The sequence below is a fragment of the Periplaneta americana genome, chromosome 2 (assembly GCF_040183065.1).
Source record: "Periplaneta americana isolate PAMFEO1 chromosome 2, P.americana_PAMFEO1_priV1, whole genome shotgun sequence".
Lineage (NCBI taxonomy): Eukaryota > Metazoa > Arthropoda > Insecta > Blattodea > Blattidae > Periplaneta > Periplaneta americana.
Window position 1 is genome coordinate 149,960,200 of NC_091118.1, and position 19,651 is coordinate 149,979,850.

Here is a 19,651-nt window from a genome sequence, read left to right on the forward strand (position 1 = left end):
ACATTTTCCCGGAAACAGTCCCCGAATTTTGCTTTTTGTCCCCGGAATGTCTCCGGGTTTAATAATTTGTCCTCGAATATTTCAGGACTTTCAATGTCGAATATTATAATTTTATGAAAATGCTGTTAAATATCTCAGTAGTCTACAAGTTGAATTCATTCTCAAAATAAGATAACTGTAGAATGTATACACCTGAGCTGTCCTCTAGAAAGAGAGATTTGAAGAGACTGTACATTATTTTTGTTCAAATGTAGGAGGACTTGATCTGATGAGATGATTTATTTGATGAAACTTCTTAATTGAAGAAATATGTGATTTCAGATAAAATAACAAAGTGGACTGAAGAAAATGCCACACACTTGAAAATCGGGTGAAGTTTTTTAAATTTTTTTCTGAGAAAATTGTTTCCTGTGCACAACTTCAGATGTTAATTAAACTATTTCTTTGTGTTTCTGGAAATAATGATTCAGTGGAGAGTTTTTTCTTCCCCTCAGTGAATATGATGTGTATATCCCAGATATCCAGAATGAGTTTAGAAACTGCTATCTTAACCAAATTCAACATGAACTGTCAGGAACAAAATTGGGATCCAGCGAAGACCTGCTTTAAAAATTCACAATTCTAAAAAAAAATATCAGTAGTTAAAGTAGTAGTTAGCCACCGGCGTGGCTCAGTCGGTTAAGGCGCTTGCCTGCCGGTCTGAAGTTGCGCTCGGGCGCGGGTTCGATCCCCGCTTGGGCTGATTACCTGGTTGGGTTTTTTCCGAGGTTTTCCCCAACCTTAAGGTGAATTCCAAGTAATCTAAGGCGAATCCTCGGCCTCATCTCGCCAAGTACCATCTCGCTAAATCGACGCTAAATAACCTCGTAGTTGATACAACGTCGTTAAATAACCAACTAAAAAAATTAGTAGTTAAGCAGAAGTAGTATTTTAATTCTTTAAAGTGTGTAAAAACAATATTAGTGAAGAAGAAACTAAGAGAAATGTCAAAAGTAAAATTTTCGTATGTGGTTACCCGTCCCCGGAAATTATGAAAAAAAAATTTGGTAACCTTATCCTACATGTACGTATTAGTTCAGATTAAATCGATTCGTAGATCTCTTATACGTGTGCTATAAATCGCATTACTCTCTTTTCGTATTATCCTAATATAGGGTAAACCTCGGTAATTTCGTGATATTTTTTCCTTGCTCTTTCGTAAACTAACCAATGGTCTTACGAGATTCAAATTTCCACCAAGAGATTGCTTATGTTATCCGGTTTCCAGAAACATACAGCTACACTTCGTGAAGCAGCTACAGTTCGCGAAAGAGCCAGGAAAATAATATCAGGAAATAACCACTGCCACGAAATTACCAATATTGAGTAAGACACTCGCAAAACACCGAAAAAATGGCATTGAATTAGGTTAAAGGACGCATTAAATATTGATAAAAAAATCTCACCAGGACTCGAACCCGAATTTTTACACGAGTTGCCTTCTGGTTCATAGTCACGTGCTGTAACATTCATTGTTTTGGTTATTATCATCAAGCTTTTTCTCGTGTTCGAACAACAGTTTTCGAAAACATTTTAATAATTAATTATAAAGAAACCTTTCGCACATATTCGTGCTACATCCATAACATCGCTTTCACTTTAATGCTTTAATCAGCAAACGGAGACGTTGTATGGTTGCAGGTGTTGTGAAGAGGCGCTTTTGATGCTTGTAACAGTAAACGTACTGTATTCGTAATACATCTTCCTCATTAAGGATATAATGACACTATTAATTTGCACTTTAATTCACATATAACAAAATATACATTGGTTTCCTTCACAGATAATTAAATCAGCAACGTTGACATCAGTGATTCTCACACCTCTCTCCGCTTCGCTTCTAGGTCTATAAGTTCTTCCGGTTTGTTCCGATCATTACATTGCACTTAGTTATAGTTGCAAGTGCAGTTATTATTATAATTTAATTGAAGTAGATTCACATTTTTTTAATGTTCAGTTTATTACAAAAATTAAGCAGGAGACATAGACCTACTTTTATTGGTTAGAACTGGCTTAATCTTTTTACAGTTCTCGAGGCTATTAACGCTAGAATGCTATCGCCATTGAGTAGTCCTGTATTGCTATTGATACATAAAAATGACGTAATAGGCGAAAAGAGTGTTTTTGGGCTCTGTATTCGTTTCGGAATACTATTTTTATTTCTTTCTTTGTAGTTTTATTTGTTTAGCTCTCTTTTTTGTTACTAATTTTTATTTTCATGAAAATACATTACATGAAGTATAAAATCATATAGACATAACTAAAGAGAATATTTATTAATATAATTTTCATTTCATTTCTTTAGTTTTATTTGTTTTTTGTTTCTAATTTCTGCTTATATCAAAATAAATTTACAGGAAACCAAAAAAACTATATACAGTGAAACCTGCCTTTGCGGTCACTTCATTTAAACGGCCACCTGGCCAAAAGGCCAATTTTCTCGGGAACCAATTGCATTTTCCTTAAGATCAATACAAATTCTCTCTTTATTCTGCGGCCACCTCATGCGCCGGCCAGCGGCCGGGGTCTATTTGGATTGGATCCTGACTATAACGGTCACTGTCCAACAAAAAATATTTTCACGGATACTGTCTGACCTTTTTTTTTCGATGGTTAGAGGACAGGAAGCAATAGTTAAGTGTACAACAGTACACCCTTCATATCTTGGGGTTAGTTGGTTACTGTTTTATGACTCTTTTGTCACTTTCCACTCCGACCCTGCACAGCTATAAATTCTTACCTTTTTTTAAGGATTGAAACACAGACTTTTTCTATCGAAAATGTCACTGTATGTTTTAGGTAGTTAACCATTCGAATTTTATTTTTTCTCCTCTTTCTGTCTTTCTGTATATGGACCAGCTTTTACGAATTGTTCTTCTTTTCATTCACTTGAGTCACAGGAACTGTGAAGTTAGTTTGAGAGAGAAATCATGTCTAACAATAAATGTAAAGTGGTGTTAAGTTTAGAGGTGAGACGAAAAATGATTGAAGAAAGTGAGAAGGGAACATCTGCGAGAAAAATTACAGAAATATTCAAATGTGGAGGGACACAAATAAACAGTATAATTAAGAATAAAGATGAAATATTAAAAGAATGGGAGGAAGAGAGAATCTGTGTTTAGTAATGTGAATGATTTCGTTTACGAATGGTTCAAGTGTGCGAGGGAGAAGAAATTGCCAATAAATGGGCTTATGATTCAAGAGAAAGCTCTTGAAACTGCCAAGGAACTCGATGTAAGAAATTTTGTTGCTAGTAATGGGTGAATAGAGTGCTTTAGATAACGGCATAACATTGCATTTCGTTCTGTGTGTGGTGAAGGAGGTGACATTGTACCAATGTTATTAAAGAATGGAAAAAAATAGACTGCCTTCAATTCTTGCGGAATATGAACTCAGAGACATTTACAATGTTGACAAAACAGGTTTTTTTTAGGGCTCCCCCTAACAAAACTTAAGTTTTTAGAGAAAAGAGTCTAAAGGGGGGAAGTTGGCAAAAGACAGAATAACCCTGCTCTTTTGTTATAATGCTGCAGGATAAAAAGAAGCACTCTTAATGATAGGGAAATCATTGAAACCGAGATGTTTGAAAAATGTTGACATGGGCTTATTGGAGGTGAAGTGGACTGCCAACAATAAAGCTTGGATGACATCATCATTGTTTGAGAATTAGCTATGCGATTTCAATTCCAAGATTAAACGATAAAATCGCAATGTGATCCGTGAAATTGGTGTTTCTAACCCCTAAATACGACATCACACCTCCAGTCCCTTGATCAAGGTATTATCCAGTCATTTAAATTGAGGTACCGCAAGCGAGTTTTGAAAAGGCTAGTTGCAAGAATGGAAGACGCTGACATTAATATGCATGATTGTTGTACGCGCACAGTCCTAAAAAGTCAGTGAAATTCAGTATTTTCATGGTGATTCATAAAAAAACCGCAACCTTAATCAAACGGCCACCTGATAAAACGACCATTTTACAAGGTAACTTCAGATGGCCGCTTTAGACAGGTTTCAATGTATGTCTAACTACAAGTAAATATTTCAGAATGCAATTTTATTCTTTCTTTTATTTTCTTCGGTACATGAATTCATGGTGGGTTTCACGTTTCCTTGCTTCTTTTTCTTTCCCCATTCGCTTGTTTTCTACAATTATTCTCAATCTCTCCTACATCAATTTTTGCTCCTTGAGCTGCAACTTCATCCCGGTATTTATATTGGATCTTTGTCATTGTCACAAGCTTCATATCTACATTGTCTTCAGCATCAACATCTGAACTTATCTGTAATTTACAGAGTAGTGTCGGGATCATCACGTAAGCTTTCATCCAGTGTTGGTTTGTTAGATGAAACACACTTATAAGGAAATAAAATAAATTGCACTGACAGAAAATTTTCTACTAATATTATTGATACGTAAATCTGACGTACACTTCCAAATATAATGCGTGGCATAAGTCTCTCCGCAGCGAGGGCGATGAGCTAGTACACTCACTTATACTCAACAAATTCCGCTAAACTTAGCTACGTATATACGCGTACTAAATTATTACCTGCTCTGGGTCAAGGCCCGCACCGCTGCTCCCTCGTCTAATCTTAGTGCTGCCAACTTAAGCGCTCCCACGCGCCTCTGAGTTTACTGCGGAGAGACTTTTGCCACGCAGTGTATATCTTATAATAAACTTGACTAAGTGTGTAAGTTGCAACCTGCTGTCACGACTGATAATCAGCAACTGAAAGATGGAGGCATAGCTAGAAGAAGGAGGGAAAAGTAGTGAGGTTCAATTGTTTATTCGTTATACGTCAAAATTACATACAATAACATTCTAGGGTTAAATCTAAATTAACTTTTAGTATTTCATGCCAGGTACGAGTACAGTAATTAAACATATTGTACTCAGAGGCTGCGCAAGGGCGAGGATTCGAATTTTGCTTGGGCCGATTACCTGATTTGGCCCTTTTTTCGAGATTTTCTCCAACTAAGACGAATTTCAGATAATTCCATGACGAATCCTAAGACTCGCCAAAAACCATCTTGCTATCACCAATTCCTCTGATACTAGATAATTGAACAATTTATACGGTGTCATTTAATAACCAAGGCCCTTCTGTGTACGTATTTGAGGGAGGGGGCAGGTACGCTACTTTGTTTATGGAAATAATTAATGGAGCAAGAAAATTTTGATTTATAAACAACACAAAATCTGATCTACATTTACACGAATTTTTCCTTTTGAAATCCTGAATCCATCCCTTCAGTAATTACTACATCTTGCAGTAAGCATCTGTATTTAATTAATCCATTTTTAATTGTAAATATTTCATTCAGATTTATAACATTTCATCTTATCCTGGAGAATGTATGTCAAGTTCTCGCAAATAATATTTTATTTTGTACTTACGATGTACTGTGTTATTATTATTTTTTTTTTCAGAATCCTTGAAACTACAACGCAATCTTGATAACTATGCCTTTCTGCGGAGTAGCAGAGTTCACAGTTTAGAAAGTCTGGATGACAGACAGGACTTCCAAATTACAAAGGTTGGTATGCGGGAATCTCTTCATTTATTAATATTAATTAAAAACTTAAGATTGTGGCATTTTTGATAATATAATAATATTTATTGTCATCAACATCTACAACAGTTATAGTGTGCCACCACATTTCTGTATACGGGTTCCACCATAACTTTCTATATGGTGGCATTTAAGACAACAATGCGATGTTACGAGGGTTGCTTCAGCCCTTTCCACGTATTCTCCCTGGAGAACAATGCATCGTTGCCACTTCTCCAGTAGCTTTCGATGGCCACATAATACCATTCTCTTGGGTGGCACGCACCCAGTCTCTGACGGCTGCTTGCAGGACGTTATTGTCAGAAAATCTAACGTCACGAAGGGGCTTCTTTATTTCTTTGAAGAGGGTGTAGTCGCTGGGTGCGAGGTCTGGTGAGTACGAAGTATTGGAAGCTGTCATGTACCAAAAAGATTCCAGTCACTGGATCCCATGGAAAGCAAATTACAACGATTTTCTGGGACGAAAATTGCTTCCTGATGGTGAATTAGCTCCCGCCGAAAACTACCATCAACAGCAATCTGTATTGTGGCTCTCTAAAGGAGATGCGTCACTGAGTACAGAAATATAGGAAGGGGAAGTGGGCCAAGAATGTTCTCTTGTCTCATGACAATGCTCGTCCGCATACCCTGCAACAGATTCAGAATGAGTTGAGGTTACGGGGGTTCACTGTGTTAGCACATACTCCGTATCATCAGACCTCGTCAAGAACGTCTTGTTGCTCATGACAATACTCGTCCACATACCAGGCAACAGACTCAGAACGACCTGAATTCAGTGGGGTTCACTGTGTTGGCACATACTCCATACTCACCAGACCTCTTCAAGAACGTCCTGTTGCTTCATGACAATGATTATCCACATACCAGGCAACAGACTCAGAACGAGCTGAGTTCAGTGGGGTTCAATGTGTTGGCACATACTCCGTACTAGCCAGACCTCTTCAAGAACCTGTTGCTTCATGACAATGACTATCCGCATACCAGGCAACAGACTCAGAACGAGCTGAGTTCAGTGGGGTTCACTGTGTTGGCACATACTCCGTACTCGCCAGACCTCTTCAAGAACGTCCTGTTGCTTCATGACAATGATTATCCACATACCAGGCAACAGACTCAGAACGAGCTGAGTTCAGTGGGGTTTACTGTGTTGGCACATACTCCGTACTCACCAGACCTCTTCAAGAACGTCCTCTTGCTTCATGACAATGACTATCCTCATACCAGGCAACAGACTCAGAACGAGCTGAGTTCAGTGGGGTTCACTGTGTTGGCACATACTCCGTACTCACCAGACCTCTTCAAGAACGTCCTGTTGCTTCATGACAATGATTATCTGCATACCAGCCACAAACTCAGAACGAGCTGAGTTCAGTGGGGTTCACTGTGTTGGCACATACTCCGTACTCACCAGACCTCTTCAAGAACCTGTTGCTTCATGACAATGACTATCCGCATACCAGGCAACAGACTCAGAACGAGCTGAGTTCAGTGGGGTTCACTGTGTTGGCACATACTCCGTACTCGCCAGACCTCTTCAAGAACGTCCTGTTGCTTCATGACAATGATTATCCACATACCAGGCAACAGACTCAGAACGAGCTGAGTTCAGTGGGGTTCACTGTGTTGGCACATACTCCGTACTCACCAGACCTCTTCAAGAACGTCCTGTTGCTTCATGACAATGATTATCTGCATACCAGCCACAAACTCAGAACGAGCTGAGTTCAGTGGGGTTCACTGTGTTGGCACATACTCCGTACTCACCAGACCTCGTCAAGAATGTCCTGTTGCTTCATGACAATACTGGTCCACATACCAGGCAACAGACTCAGAATGAGCTGAGTTCACTGGAGTTCACTGTGTTGGCACATACTCCGTACTCACCAGACCTCGTCAAGAATGTCCTGTTGCTTCATGAAAATGAGTGTCCTGCAACAGACTCAGAACGAACTGAGATCGCTGGGATTCACTGTTGGCACATCCTCCATACCCACCAGAAATCGTCAAGAACGTCTTGCTGCTTCATGACAATCCTCGTCCGCATACCAGCCACAAACTCAGAATGAGCTGAGGTCACTGAGGTTCACTGTGTTTGCACATCCTCCATACTCACCAGACCTCTTCAAGAACGTCCTATTGCTTCATGACAATGCTCGTCCACATACCAGGCAACAGACTCAGAACGAGCTGAGGTCACTGCTGTTCACTGTGTTGGCACATCCTCCGTACTCACCAGACCTTGTCAAGAACGTCCTATTGCTTCATGATAATGCTCGTCCGCATACTAGGCAAAAGACTCAGAATGAGCTGAGATTACTGGTGTTCACTGTGTTGGCACATCCTTCGAACTCACCAGACCTCGTCAAGAACGTCCTGTTGCTTCATGATAATGCTCGTCCGCATACCAGCCACAAACTCAGAACGAGCTGAGGTCACTGGGGTTCACTGTGTTTGCACATCCTCTGCACTCACCAGACCTCATCAAGAACGTCATGTTGCTTCATGACAATGCTCGTCCGCATACAAGCCACAAACTCAGAACGAGCTGAGGTCACTGGGGTTCACTGTGTTTGCACATCCTCTGCACTCACCAGACCTCATCAAGAACGTCATGTTGCTTCATGACAATGCTCGTCCGCATACCAGCCACAAACTCAGAACGAGCTGAGGTCACTGGGGTTCACTGCGTTGGCACATCCTCCGTACTCACCAGACCTCGTCAAGAACATCCTGTTGCTTTATGACAATGCTCGTCCGCATACCGGCCACAAACTCAGAACGAGCTGAGGGCACTGGGGTTCACTGTGTTGGCACATCCTCCGTACTCACCAGACCTCGTCAAGAATATCCTGTTGCTTTATGACAATGCTCGTCCGCATACCGGCCACAAACTCAGAACGAGCTGAGGGCACTGGGGTTCACTGTGTTGGCACATCCTCCGTACTCACCAGACCTCGTCAAAAACATCCTGTTGCTTTATGACAATGCTCGTCCGCATACCAGCCACAAACTCAGAACGAGCTGAGGGCACTGGGGTTCACTGTGTTGGCACATCCTCCGTACTCACCAGACCTCGTCAAAAACATCCTGTTGCTTTATGACAATGCTCGTCTGCATACCGGCCACAAACTCAGAACGAGCTGAGGGCACTGGGGTTCACTGTGTTGGCACATCCTCTGTACTCACCAGACCTCGTCAAGAACATCCTGTTGCTTTATGACAATGCTCGTCCGCATACCGGCCACAAACTCAGAACGAGCTGAGGGCACTGGAGTTCAATGTTGGCACATCCTCCTTCAGTGAAATGAAGAAGCCCCTATGTGGTGTCAGATTTTCTGACAATAATGCCCTGCAAGCAGCGTCAGAGACTGGGTGTGTGGCACCCAAGAGAATGTTACAGTGTGGTCATACGAAATCTTTGGAGCAGTGGCAACGATGCATAGCTCTTCAAAGACAATACATGGAAATGGCTGAAACCTAAACTGGGAACCTTGATCATCAACGACATAGTAAATGTCATTAGTCTAAATCAGTTGTAAACAACCTTCGTATTAATTAATGCAAAGACTTATTTTTGCCATAAAATGTAAGTCAAGAGATTACTATCCAATTGAGATTTATTATAAAATATCCTAGTTGTGAGATTCGTTACTTACTATTTGCACTAAATTTATGGAAAATATTTCATAATTTATGTACTCAAATTTGTCACAAATGTTATATGAAATGAAGTACGGGTATTATTTTTAGAAAATAAAATAAACTGTCAAAATTGAAGTTTAATACAATGCTATTTTATATTTGTGTTCAGATTGTAAGATCATCTCATATAATTTAAAGTAATATGTAGATTACTTTTAAATCTGATGGCTTATTTTTAAAGATGCTACGTTAAAATATTTCAGTGAGATACTGGGTGAATAGATTGTAGAGACACTGCAACATGACAACCCTGCTCTTGGCTGAGCCGCTCATAGACTCCAGTTATGCAGATAACTTACTATCAGTGATACGCGGTGCTGTATCATTAATTTGACATCCACAAATTATTAATATAAAATATTACTAAATATAAACAGTCAAAACATAATTTACTCATCCAAATTAAGAAAGAAAATTCTAAAACGGTCTGTCTTATTATTCCAAACATTTGTCGCACCTGTTTAAGAAGTGATTCATCACTCGTTGTAGTTCCCATTGAGAAATGGAAGCAATGTTTTCACGGGTGTTATTTTTCAGTTGATTCTTTTAGGGTATGTGGGTTATTTTTGTAGATACATTTTTGTTTGTTTAGAGTTCCCTAGAGGTAAATGTCACAAGGAATTAAAGACTTACATTTAGTAATATAGTGAGATGGTATTTGGCGAGATGAGGCCGAGGATTCGCCATAGATTAACTGACTTTCGCCTTACAATTGGAGAAAATATCGAAAAAAAACCCAATCAGATAATAGCCCAAGCGGGAATCAAACCCACGCCCGAGCGCAACTCCAGATTTGCAGGCAAATGCCTCAGCCAACTGAACTACAGTGGTGGCAGTAATATATTTAATTAACAGTTTGTATGTTAAATTACCGATACTACATTGTGTGCCACTGATAGCAAAGTGTTAGCATAAGTAGAATCTGTGAACAGCTTGGCTGAGAGCCACGTTACTGTTTTGCATTTTGCCTACAATCTATTCATCCAGTAGCTATTGGTATAATCGGTGTTATGTTGACATCTGGCCTTATTATATCACTGGGTGCGAGTCATTAACAATGCCTTCAAGAGAGTAATTAGTTTTCAGTAAGAAAATTTGTCATCAAATGGCTCTATTCTCCAGAGCAATCTAGTTTAACTTAAACATACACTATTACAAGTACCTACTATATTACCACGCTGAAAATGCCTGCCATCTTGCCGAGGGCATAGCATATTCTGAAACAAATGGCTATGTAATTAGTTTGAGTTTCGTACAATGCATTGTGCGAATATTTGTTTCATATTCATTAACTTTAAGATCTCTTCACGGCCATGCATTTAGATCAGGGAAATCTCAGTTGATCGTCATAACTCTGAACAAATTTCTTTTGAGTTTAATTAATTTCTGATGTATATATCGTACGTAGGAACTCCATAATTATTGTACCTATCTGTAAGAAGGGGGAAAAGACTAACTTTAGTAACTTTCGAGAAATATCACTTTTATTGACATACAAAATTTTGTCCAATATTCTTTTGAGAAGATTAATTCCATGTGTAGATGAAATTATTGATGATCATCAGTGTAATAGATCGACTACTGGTCAGATTTTTTGTATTCGATAGATATTGGAGAAAAAAATTGGAGTATAAGTCTATGTACATCAGTTTTTCATAGATTTCAAAAAGGCATATGACTCGGTTAAGAGAGAAGTTTTATATAATATTCTAATTGAATTTGGTATTCCAAAGAAACTAGTTCAATTAAAATGTGTCTCAGTGTAACATACAGCAGAGTCCATATAGGCAGTTTCTGCCTCATGCTTTTCCAATTCACTGCGGGCTAAAGCAAGGAGATGCATATCACCTTTACTTTTTAACTTTTCTCTAGAATATGCCGTTATAAAAGTCCAGGAAAACAGAGAGGGTTTGGAATTGAATGATTATATCAGCTACTTGTTATGCGAGTGACATGAATATGTTAGGAGAAAATCCACAAACAATTAGGGAAAACACGGAAATTTTACTTGAAGCAAGCAAGGAGATAGGTTTGGAAATAAACCCCGAAAAAACAAAGTATATGATTATGGCTCGTGATCAGAACATAATACCTTGAAGCAACAGTAACAAATATAAATGACACTCGAGAGGAAATTCAGCACAGAATAAATATGGGAAATGCCTGTTATTATTTGGTTGAGAAGCTTTTGTCATTCAGTCTGCTCTCAAAAAAGCTGAAAATTAGAATTTATGAAACAGTTACATTACTTGTTGTTGTGTATGGTTGTGAAACTTGGATTCTCACTTTGAGAGAGGAACAGAGATTAAGGAATTCGAGAATAAGGTGCTTAGGAAAATATTTGGGGCTAAGAGGGATGAAGTTACAGGAGAATGCAGAGCTGCACGCATTGTATTCTTCATCTAACATAATTAGGAACATTAAATTCAGATGTTTGAAATGGTAAGGGCATGTAGCATATATGAATGAATCCAGAAATGCATATAGAGTGTTAATTGGAAGACCTTTGAGGTGGCCGAGACGTGATGGGAGAATAATATTAAAATGGGTTTGAGGGAAGTGGAATATGATGCTAGTAGGGGCTTGATTAATATTGCTCAAGATAGGAACCAATGGCGGGCTTATGTGAGGGTGGCAATGAACCTCTGGGTTCCTTAAAAGCCATTTGTAAGTAAATAAGTATCCGTAGTTCTAATGAATACCAGTACCTTACACTAACAACAGCAAAATATCCATGAGAAATATAAGTTATCTCATTTGATTGCTTCTGATTGCTGTGGCATTGTAGTTGTATTATGTCTACTGTACAGATATTGAGGAAGCAGAGACGTGGAGAATAATTGGAAAATATACGAGTAGTTACACAATAGAAATATTTCATCATACGATTTGGCTCACGGAATTTGATTGCGTCACAAGAGTAACTCATTTTTCTACCACATTCACTCAAATAATAGTCGATTTGTAGTTCTGTTTTCAAGGAAGAATTTGTAGAAAAATCAAAGAATAACTTGCTTCCACGGAGGATATTAAGCATGACTTGACAATTAAACTTCTTGGTTTCTGAGCTAGTACTGGCCAGTAGCATTACAAATGAAACAGGTGATTAGTCTGTTGCCAGTTGTCAACAAAACACCCATTACTTAAACGTAGAAATGAAACTTTTATTCTACTTTGATTAGAATAAAATGAAAATATTGTCATGTCATTTACATGTGTTATGTTACAGATTCTTAATTTTAAGAAGTCTGTAGATTAGAAGAAATCAAAGTAGACAGTAAAACGACTGTTTATGAACTGCAAGAACATAGACTCGATTCTGGCTGAGGACAAAGATTTTTTTTTTCTTTGTCATACCTTTCAGATCAACTCTGAAGTCTACTCAGTTTCCTGTCAGCTAGATTCTTTGAAATCTGATGGTAGCTAGGAAAGAATAAGACATATTTTTGTCCCCATAAATCTTTATGACAATAGCCTGTATGGGGAATATTACCTTTGTTTGTTTTTGTTTGCTATTAGCTATTATTTTGCAGAGGTTATGCTTAATTTGTTCATTTTTTTTTTTTTTTTTTTTTTGACATTCGGTAAACTGAAAGTGGTGGACTGAATTCTCTTTCAGATTTAAAACAAATGTCATCAAGTTCATTCCACTTAATAAAATATGTTAACATTAGTGTGTTGCTTTTGCAGAGAGCTTTGGAGACGTTAGGCTTCTCACAGGAAGATATTGTAAATGTGTTCAAAATTGTTGCTTCAGTGTTGAAACTTGGGAACATTGGCTTCATCCCTACAAACAATATTGATGGAACAGAAGGGTGTACCATCAACAATGATTATGGTCAGTGGAAGAGTGACTTTGGTATATGCATTAACATATTTATTTTTTGAATGCATTGATCTTAACTAAGTAGCCTTATTTATTTATTCTTTTGATTTTTACAGTGAATGATCATACAAGTATGTCTCAATGCAATGAATTCAATTTTAAATTTTATTTATAATTAGTGTGGATAAATGGATTTTTTTTTTATTTTAATACATTTATTTGTGTAAACATTTTGTTCATTATGTTCATCTATTACCTTTGTAGATGAAACATTAAGAGCATTTCATAATACATGATTGATTGTTTTGTTAAAATAGTAAAGAATAATATATATTTTTAAATAGACTCTTCGTTTATCACAGGCGAAATATTAGCCTATATTAGAAACCTTTTAATTAATTTTTATGATATGTACTATATGTGTCTTGAGATGCTCTACAGTGGTAGAAATGAGAGATTTTTTTCCTGAATTAAGTTTAATAGTAAATTTCAAATTAGATTTTAAATAAAATACTGTTACTTTCTTTGAAAAATATAATTTTCATTTTGAAATATAAGCTAATTAGAAGTCAAAATATCTTAAATAGACTGAAGATACAGTAAAAATTATTTTGTGTGTTGAAATAGATATTACAATAATTGATTTTAAAAATGGTAAATTTTTTTATATACCGGTTAACATAATAATTAAGTACCTAATAGATATGGAAATTCAAGCATTGTATAATCTTCAGCCTATTAGATGTTTCGACTTTTCTAAATCAGATGTTAATAGTCACACAGTAGAACCTTCTTAAGTAGTTGCTCTTTAAAATTGAACCTTTCAAATCATGATATTCATTTAAAGCAAATTTTCTTCTAAAGACTAATTTCCTGTACTTTTTCCCTTTCCTGCTTAGTTAAATATTATTAAATTAGATTACTTTTATTGTCACATACCTATTTTTCTTAGTACATTCGTCATAAAAAATGATAAATTTTATACTATTTTAAACCGATGTCTGAATATCTCATCTGTTGTTCATACTACTTGATGTAGAAAATGTTAAACTTTGTATATTTTGAAATTAGATTGTAAAATATCGTATGAAAATAGTAATTATATTTCACTCTAAATATTTTTTTAGTTTAATTTACAAGTTTTCAGACAAAAGTATACTGTAAATTTTCCAGTATTGGACAAATATAAAGAATAATCACCAGTAAGTTCAGTCGCATTTTGTTTTTGTACTAAAATTAAATTGCTTAAAATCTACAAATATTAATATAGGTAACTTAATGTGTAATAAAGGCTACTATTAAATGTTATTTGTAATTTTTCAAATTAAAAATTGTTTGTGTGTATTTACCTCTCACAAATTTCTGTTACAAAATAATATATGCCAGTACCTAACCTGCACAAAATCTAGCCAGTTTCGTTTTATGTATAGTAAATGAAACAAGCTTTCTGAGAAATCTGTTATTGGTTTTATACATCATGGATCTAATTTCATGACTCATGACAAATGACAATAATTTTAATATAAACGAAATTGTATGGAATATATTCTAAATTATATTGGCAATATTTGATGCCGGTACATCCAAAATGGACAATGTTAGGGTGAAGAGAGTAGTGTTTTGCTGCACTTGCCCCTTTCATTACTTGAAAATTTTATGTTACTCTCGAATGTGATGTCTTGCACTCTAGTTAGGAAAAAGTGCTTTTATATGAAAGCATATATCTGAAATTTGAAAAAAAAAAATCATATATTCTGAACTGATTAGATCTAAACATTGCAATAATAAATAATGTAACATTCAATTAGAGAATTTTCTTAAGAAGGTGTTACTGTTTGTCTACTCATTTTGAATTTAATATACAAATTCTTATTTCTACCACTGAAATGTGTACATAGTTTCTGACGTCAGTATGCGATTTCCACAGAGCTATATGATGTGTGCCAACTACTTGGCACTGAATTCTCTGCTCTTGGATCGAGCCTGACGCAACGCACAATCACGGTCTGTGCCACTAAATGTTGCTCTTCTCCGGTCCCTCAGCAGAGGTTTAACTCGCCCTCGAAAAATGTGACCCGAGGTACATAATAACAAACCCCATTTCCCTGAATGTAACAATGTTTCAACTTTGATTCCAGACCACCGTGAATTATACGGTTGGCAATTGTCAGTATTAAGGTGTTATGTAAAATTTTATGTTTATAATACATTTTGAGTTTGTAGAGTTGGACAAATGTAATAAGTTAATGTTTTCCTTTAGAGTTTCCTTGCACTTCAAACAAAAAATATGACCGATCTTGAAGACATTTTAATGTTGGTGTTCATTGTATGTTTTTCATGTATACAGGTGGTTAAAATTACGATAATATTTCTCTTTAAGTAAGTAATTTTGGGCTTATCATACAAAAAAAGAAGTTTATTTGTAGAATACAAAAAATTACATTGTTTATTTGTGTCTTGTTTCGAGTATTCAAATTATGTAGAGACCCAGAAACAAAATTTGGGCCACCTGAATTTTCCAAGTTCCAGTTATAACATACTGCTCCTGCTCAGTAAGCACTGAACATGCGCGATATGTTATAACTGGAACTTGGAAAATTCAGGTGGCCCAAATTTTGTTTCTGGGTCTGTACAAATTCGGTTAAAAAATCACTAAGTTCCTGAATGAAAGACAGCAAACACACATTTATTAAAATGTTTCCAAAACTATAAGATGGGAAAGTAAATGAAAACCTGAATTGATAAACATTCTAAGTCCAAAATTTACATACATTTTATTTTTTACCTGAAATAGATTGTGTTTTGCATAGGCTACCATCCTATGAAAAGGAATATTCCAAGTCCCACTCTAAGTCTGTGTTTTTGAATCATAGAAATATTTATTTTAATGCTCTTATGTGGCAAACTTATGTAGTTTTCTTACTCTGCTGAACAAAATTTTTCAATGGACTTGGAATGTTTGTCAGTTCAGGTTTTTAATTATAGATCAGTCTGTATTAGCAGTTTTTCAGGATTTAATACAAATTTATGTAAGTGTACAAATAGGTACCAGTACTTTGTTCTGCGGATATATTATTTTTTATGTTTCCTGAGATACTGCTTCTGTACCTGTGGAATACTATTAAAAATTAAACACTTTTTGTTGTAAATTTACAGCACACTGGTACCAGTAACATAACATTTTTGCAGAAATGCATTTAAAAATATTCAATAATACAAAAAATTGCAGAGTGATTTATATGTAAACACACAAATTTTTATTGAAATATACAAAACGAATTATTATTTTAATCATAATTATCATTTTTACTTATATTTTCATGTTTGTAATTCCGGATCCCAGTTGTCAACCTCACTTGAGGACCATGATTTTGAATAAATCTTAGTAGTATTGTGTAGTCTATAGTTGAAACAAAAATTCTCTTTTAATATCCTGTCTTCATAATATTAAAGTCATAAATTCTACACTTGTATTGCTTTGAAACTCTTTAAATTCTTTTTAAATTTTGCTCAGATAAAGTGTACTATTGAATTACTTAATTAAAATAAAATTTGTCCAACTCTAAGCTCAAATATTAGTTTCCATTATGAAGAAGTGATGAAAATTAAAGCTTTATGAACTAGAATATCAATTAAAATAATAGAGATAGTCTGTATACTAGTCAAAATACAATGTGCACAATTTTATTACAGTATTTAATCACTATTAACGCACCACTTTGTCACAGAATTAATATAAGAAATGTAACTTTCGTTTTGACATATTTTTTCCATCCATGGCTTATATATACGTAGGATAGTTAGCTTCCTCATAATAATACTAATACAATTTAAGAAAGTAATAAAGTACCTCGAACTCTACAGTTACGTTAAAATTTAAGAGTTAAAGTATTGTTTAATTGTAATGTTGTTTGCTCTCCTAATTTGATTTGGTGCAGTCAATTTCTCTCAATAAAAATATACACAATAACATTATGTACCAGTAACACATCAAAATTAATAATGCAACTGATAGCATTTTTTGTATAATAGGAATGTAGGTTACAGATATTGTATCTGTAGCCGATGTATTTTTATCCCATTAGATTATGTGCATATTAATTTTCTTGGATACTGGTAAATTGTTAAAATTTTTTACTCCATAAAATATTTATCCACGGTATGAAGACAACTTCTAGCACTCCCAAGAGAAAAAAAGCTTACTTTCATTGTGATTGGAGACTCGTTATCAGACTACTTAATTACATGCACCAAACAGAAGTTTCAGTTAATAGAAAATGACGTAAATACTGGTAGACAACTTATGAGTTAGAGGTTATATATTGAAAACATAATTTTTATATAAAATTGGATACTTTGGAGAGAGAATTAGAAATACAGGAGTTAAAAAGTTAACTTTGAAAAGCGTCCACATATAATTCAAACAATAAATGTTTATATTGATGCATTAAAAAATGTATAGAAAAATTACATTTTGATTACATGTATTTATATCAATTATCTTTGTTTTAAAAACGAAATATTATCTGTAAAACAAAGTCCAAAATTGTAAGAGATGTCACTGTCCTTATTAAAAACTAAAATTCACGATTTTTAACAGTAGGTACCTAAATAAACGAAATAGATTAAAGAGTATTTCCACAAGATAAATGCTTTGTAGTTGAAAATAAAACACCAAATTCTTACAGATCTTTATTAAATTATGTATCAGTACATATTTCACAGAATCACATAAATAGACCAACGTTTTTTATTGATACTCAATGTTTCAAGTATTGTACGGTTATAATCTAATCAAGTTAGATCTTTTTCTCTCAGAAAAAAATTGGTAATAGAAAAACAGTTTGTGTAATCATTGTTTGAGACCACACTACAATATACCACAATAACTCTAATTTTGCAACTAAAATATTGGGTTGTATAATAAAACACGCGCAAGATAAAAAAATAACAGAAGTTATAAAATACCGGTACGGTATAGGGTTATAGCTTTGGTAATGGCTTTCTCAAAATGAAGAATGAATCATTTAAGTTTGATGATATGTGGACTACTGTTTGGCTAATACTTGTTGGTAGTTGTTTTTCGTCCCATGTTATGTGTCTAGTCTGTCGGAAATATTAATATCACTGTGTTGCTCGCAGAACTTTATGACGTCTGCGAACTAATGGGTGCAGACCAGGTCACATTACAAGGAGCCATGACATCCCGCACACTAGAAGAGAGTCAGGATTTTGTAACAGCTGATCTGAGTGCCAGTGAAGCCACGTACGCTCGTGACTCTCTCTGCAAGGCCCTCTACAGTCGGCTGTTCACCTGGCTTGTTAACAAAATCAACGAAAGCACCAAGGTATTACCATCTGTTTCAACGCAAACACTTTCCAGCATATTAATTTTATAGCTGAAGATGCAGACATTACCTAGTTCCAAATTTAGGGATCCCTACTTGTTCTGGAGGTGCACTTTTAGCGAAATAGAACATTGTCTTTCTATACTAGAGATCCAGGTCCAAATTCCAGCTAGTCCATGTTTATTTTGTATGGGACAAAATCCTTTTAGAGTAGGTTTATCGAAGTATTCTAATTTCTTCTGTCATTTTTTTACCCTCTTCCACATTCACTATCGGGTATAAAATTAAGTACAGTAAGTATAAAAATTCGTACTGTCATTAAATGTATGTATGTATTTATTCACACTGCAAATGAGTATATACCCGGTGGCAGTGGTAACTAATTACACTCAATAATGACAATTAATAATAAACACAACTAATAAAAACCAATAATAATAATAATAACAACAACAACAACAACAACAACAACAACAACAACAACAACAATAATAATAATAATAATAATAATAATAATAATAATAATGAGCATCCTAAATTAAATGAAGCATGGTCACTTAAAATAACATTTAAAGTAAATCTAATTTGTATCTTAACCCTAAGTTCGAACTAAGACCCACGAGTGTGACAGGTTCATACCTGCACAAGTACCTTTCGGCACTACACTTATTTCGCTGTCAACTCATTCGCTGTACTGATTCTACCTGATTTCACTAACACTTCTAACCATTTCACTGTTCAAATATTTTGCACAGCCACTTCACTGACACCAACACACTTCACTTACACAATAGACTTCACTGACACTACACACTTCACTGACACAACACACTTCTTCACTGATAGAACACTTCAAATAACAAGATATCATTTACACCCTTTAAATAGTGTGTATAATATACTACCGTCTTTTAGTAAAGTCCTTAAGCCTATTTTTAAATACATTTTTGGTTATTGGTAAAGCCTTTAGTAAGTCTGCAGGTAAAGCATTCCAGTCCCTGATAGTACGATTGAGAAAAGAAAACTTTCCAGTGTCTGTCCCTCTGTCTTCTTTCCCTCAATTAAATGTACCAATGGGTCATATAACTGCCAAAGGAGAGGTGCATGTGGACTTGCTCCAATGGACAAAGATATGAATTTCTCTCTCTCTCTTTCTAC

The 19,651-nt window shown here is 35.5% G+C and overlaps 1 protein-coding gene across 1 annotated transcript in view; it reads left to right on the forward strand.

Annotated features, from left to right (window-relative positions):
* Myo95E (Myosin 95E) overlaps positions 1-19,651 on the forward strand; it is a 463,721-nt gene that overhangs the window by 378,251 nt on the left and 65,819 nt on the right. Inside the window, exons 9-11 of the mRNA XM_069818692.1 lie at positions 5,475-5,581; positions 13,010-13,157; positions 18,288-18,493. Coding sequence (XP_069674793.1) covers positions 5,475-5,581; positions 13,010-13,157; positions 18,288-18,493 — 461 coding nt within the window. The remainder of the gene's footprint in view (positions 1-5,474; positions 5,582-13,009; positions 13,158-18,287; positions 18,494-19,651) is intronic.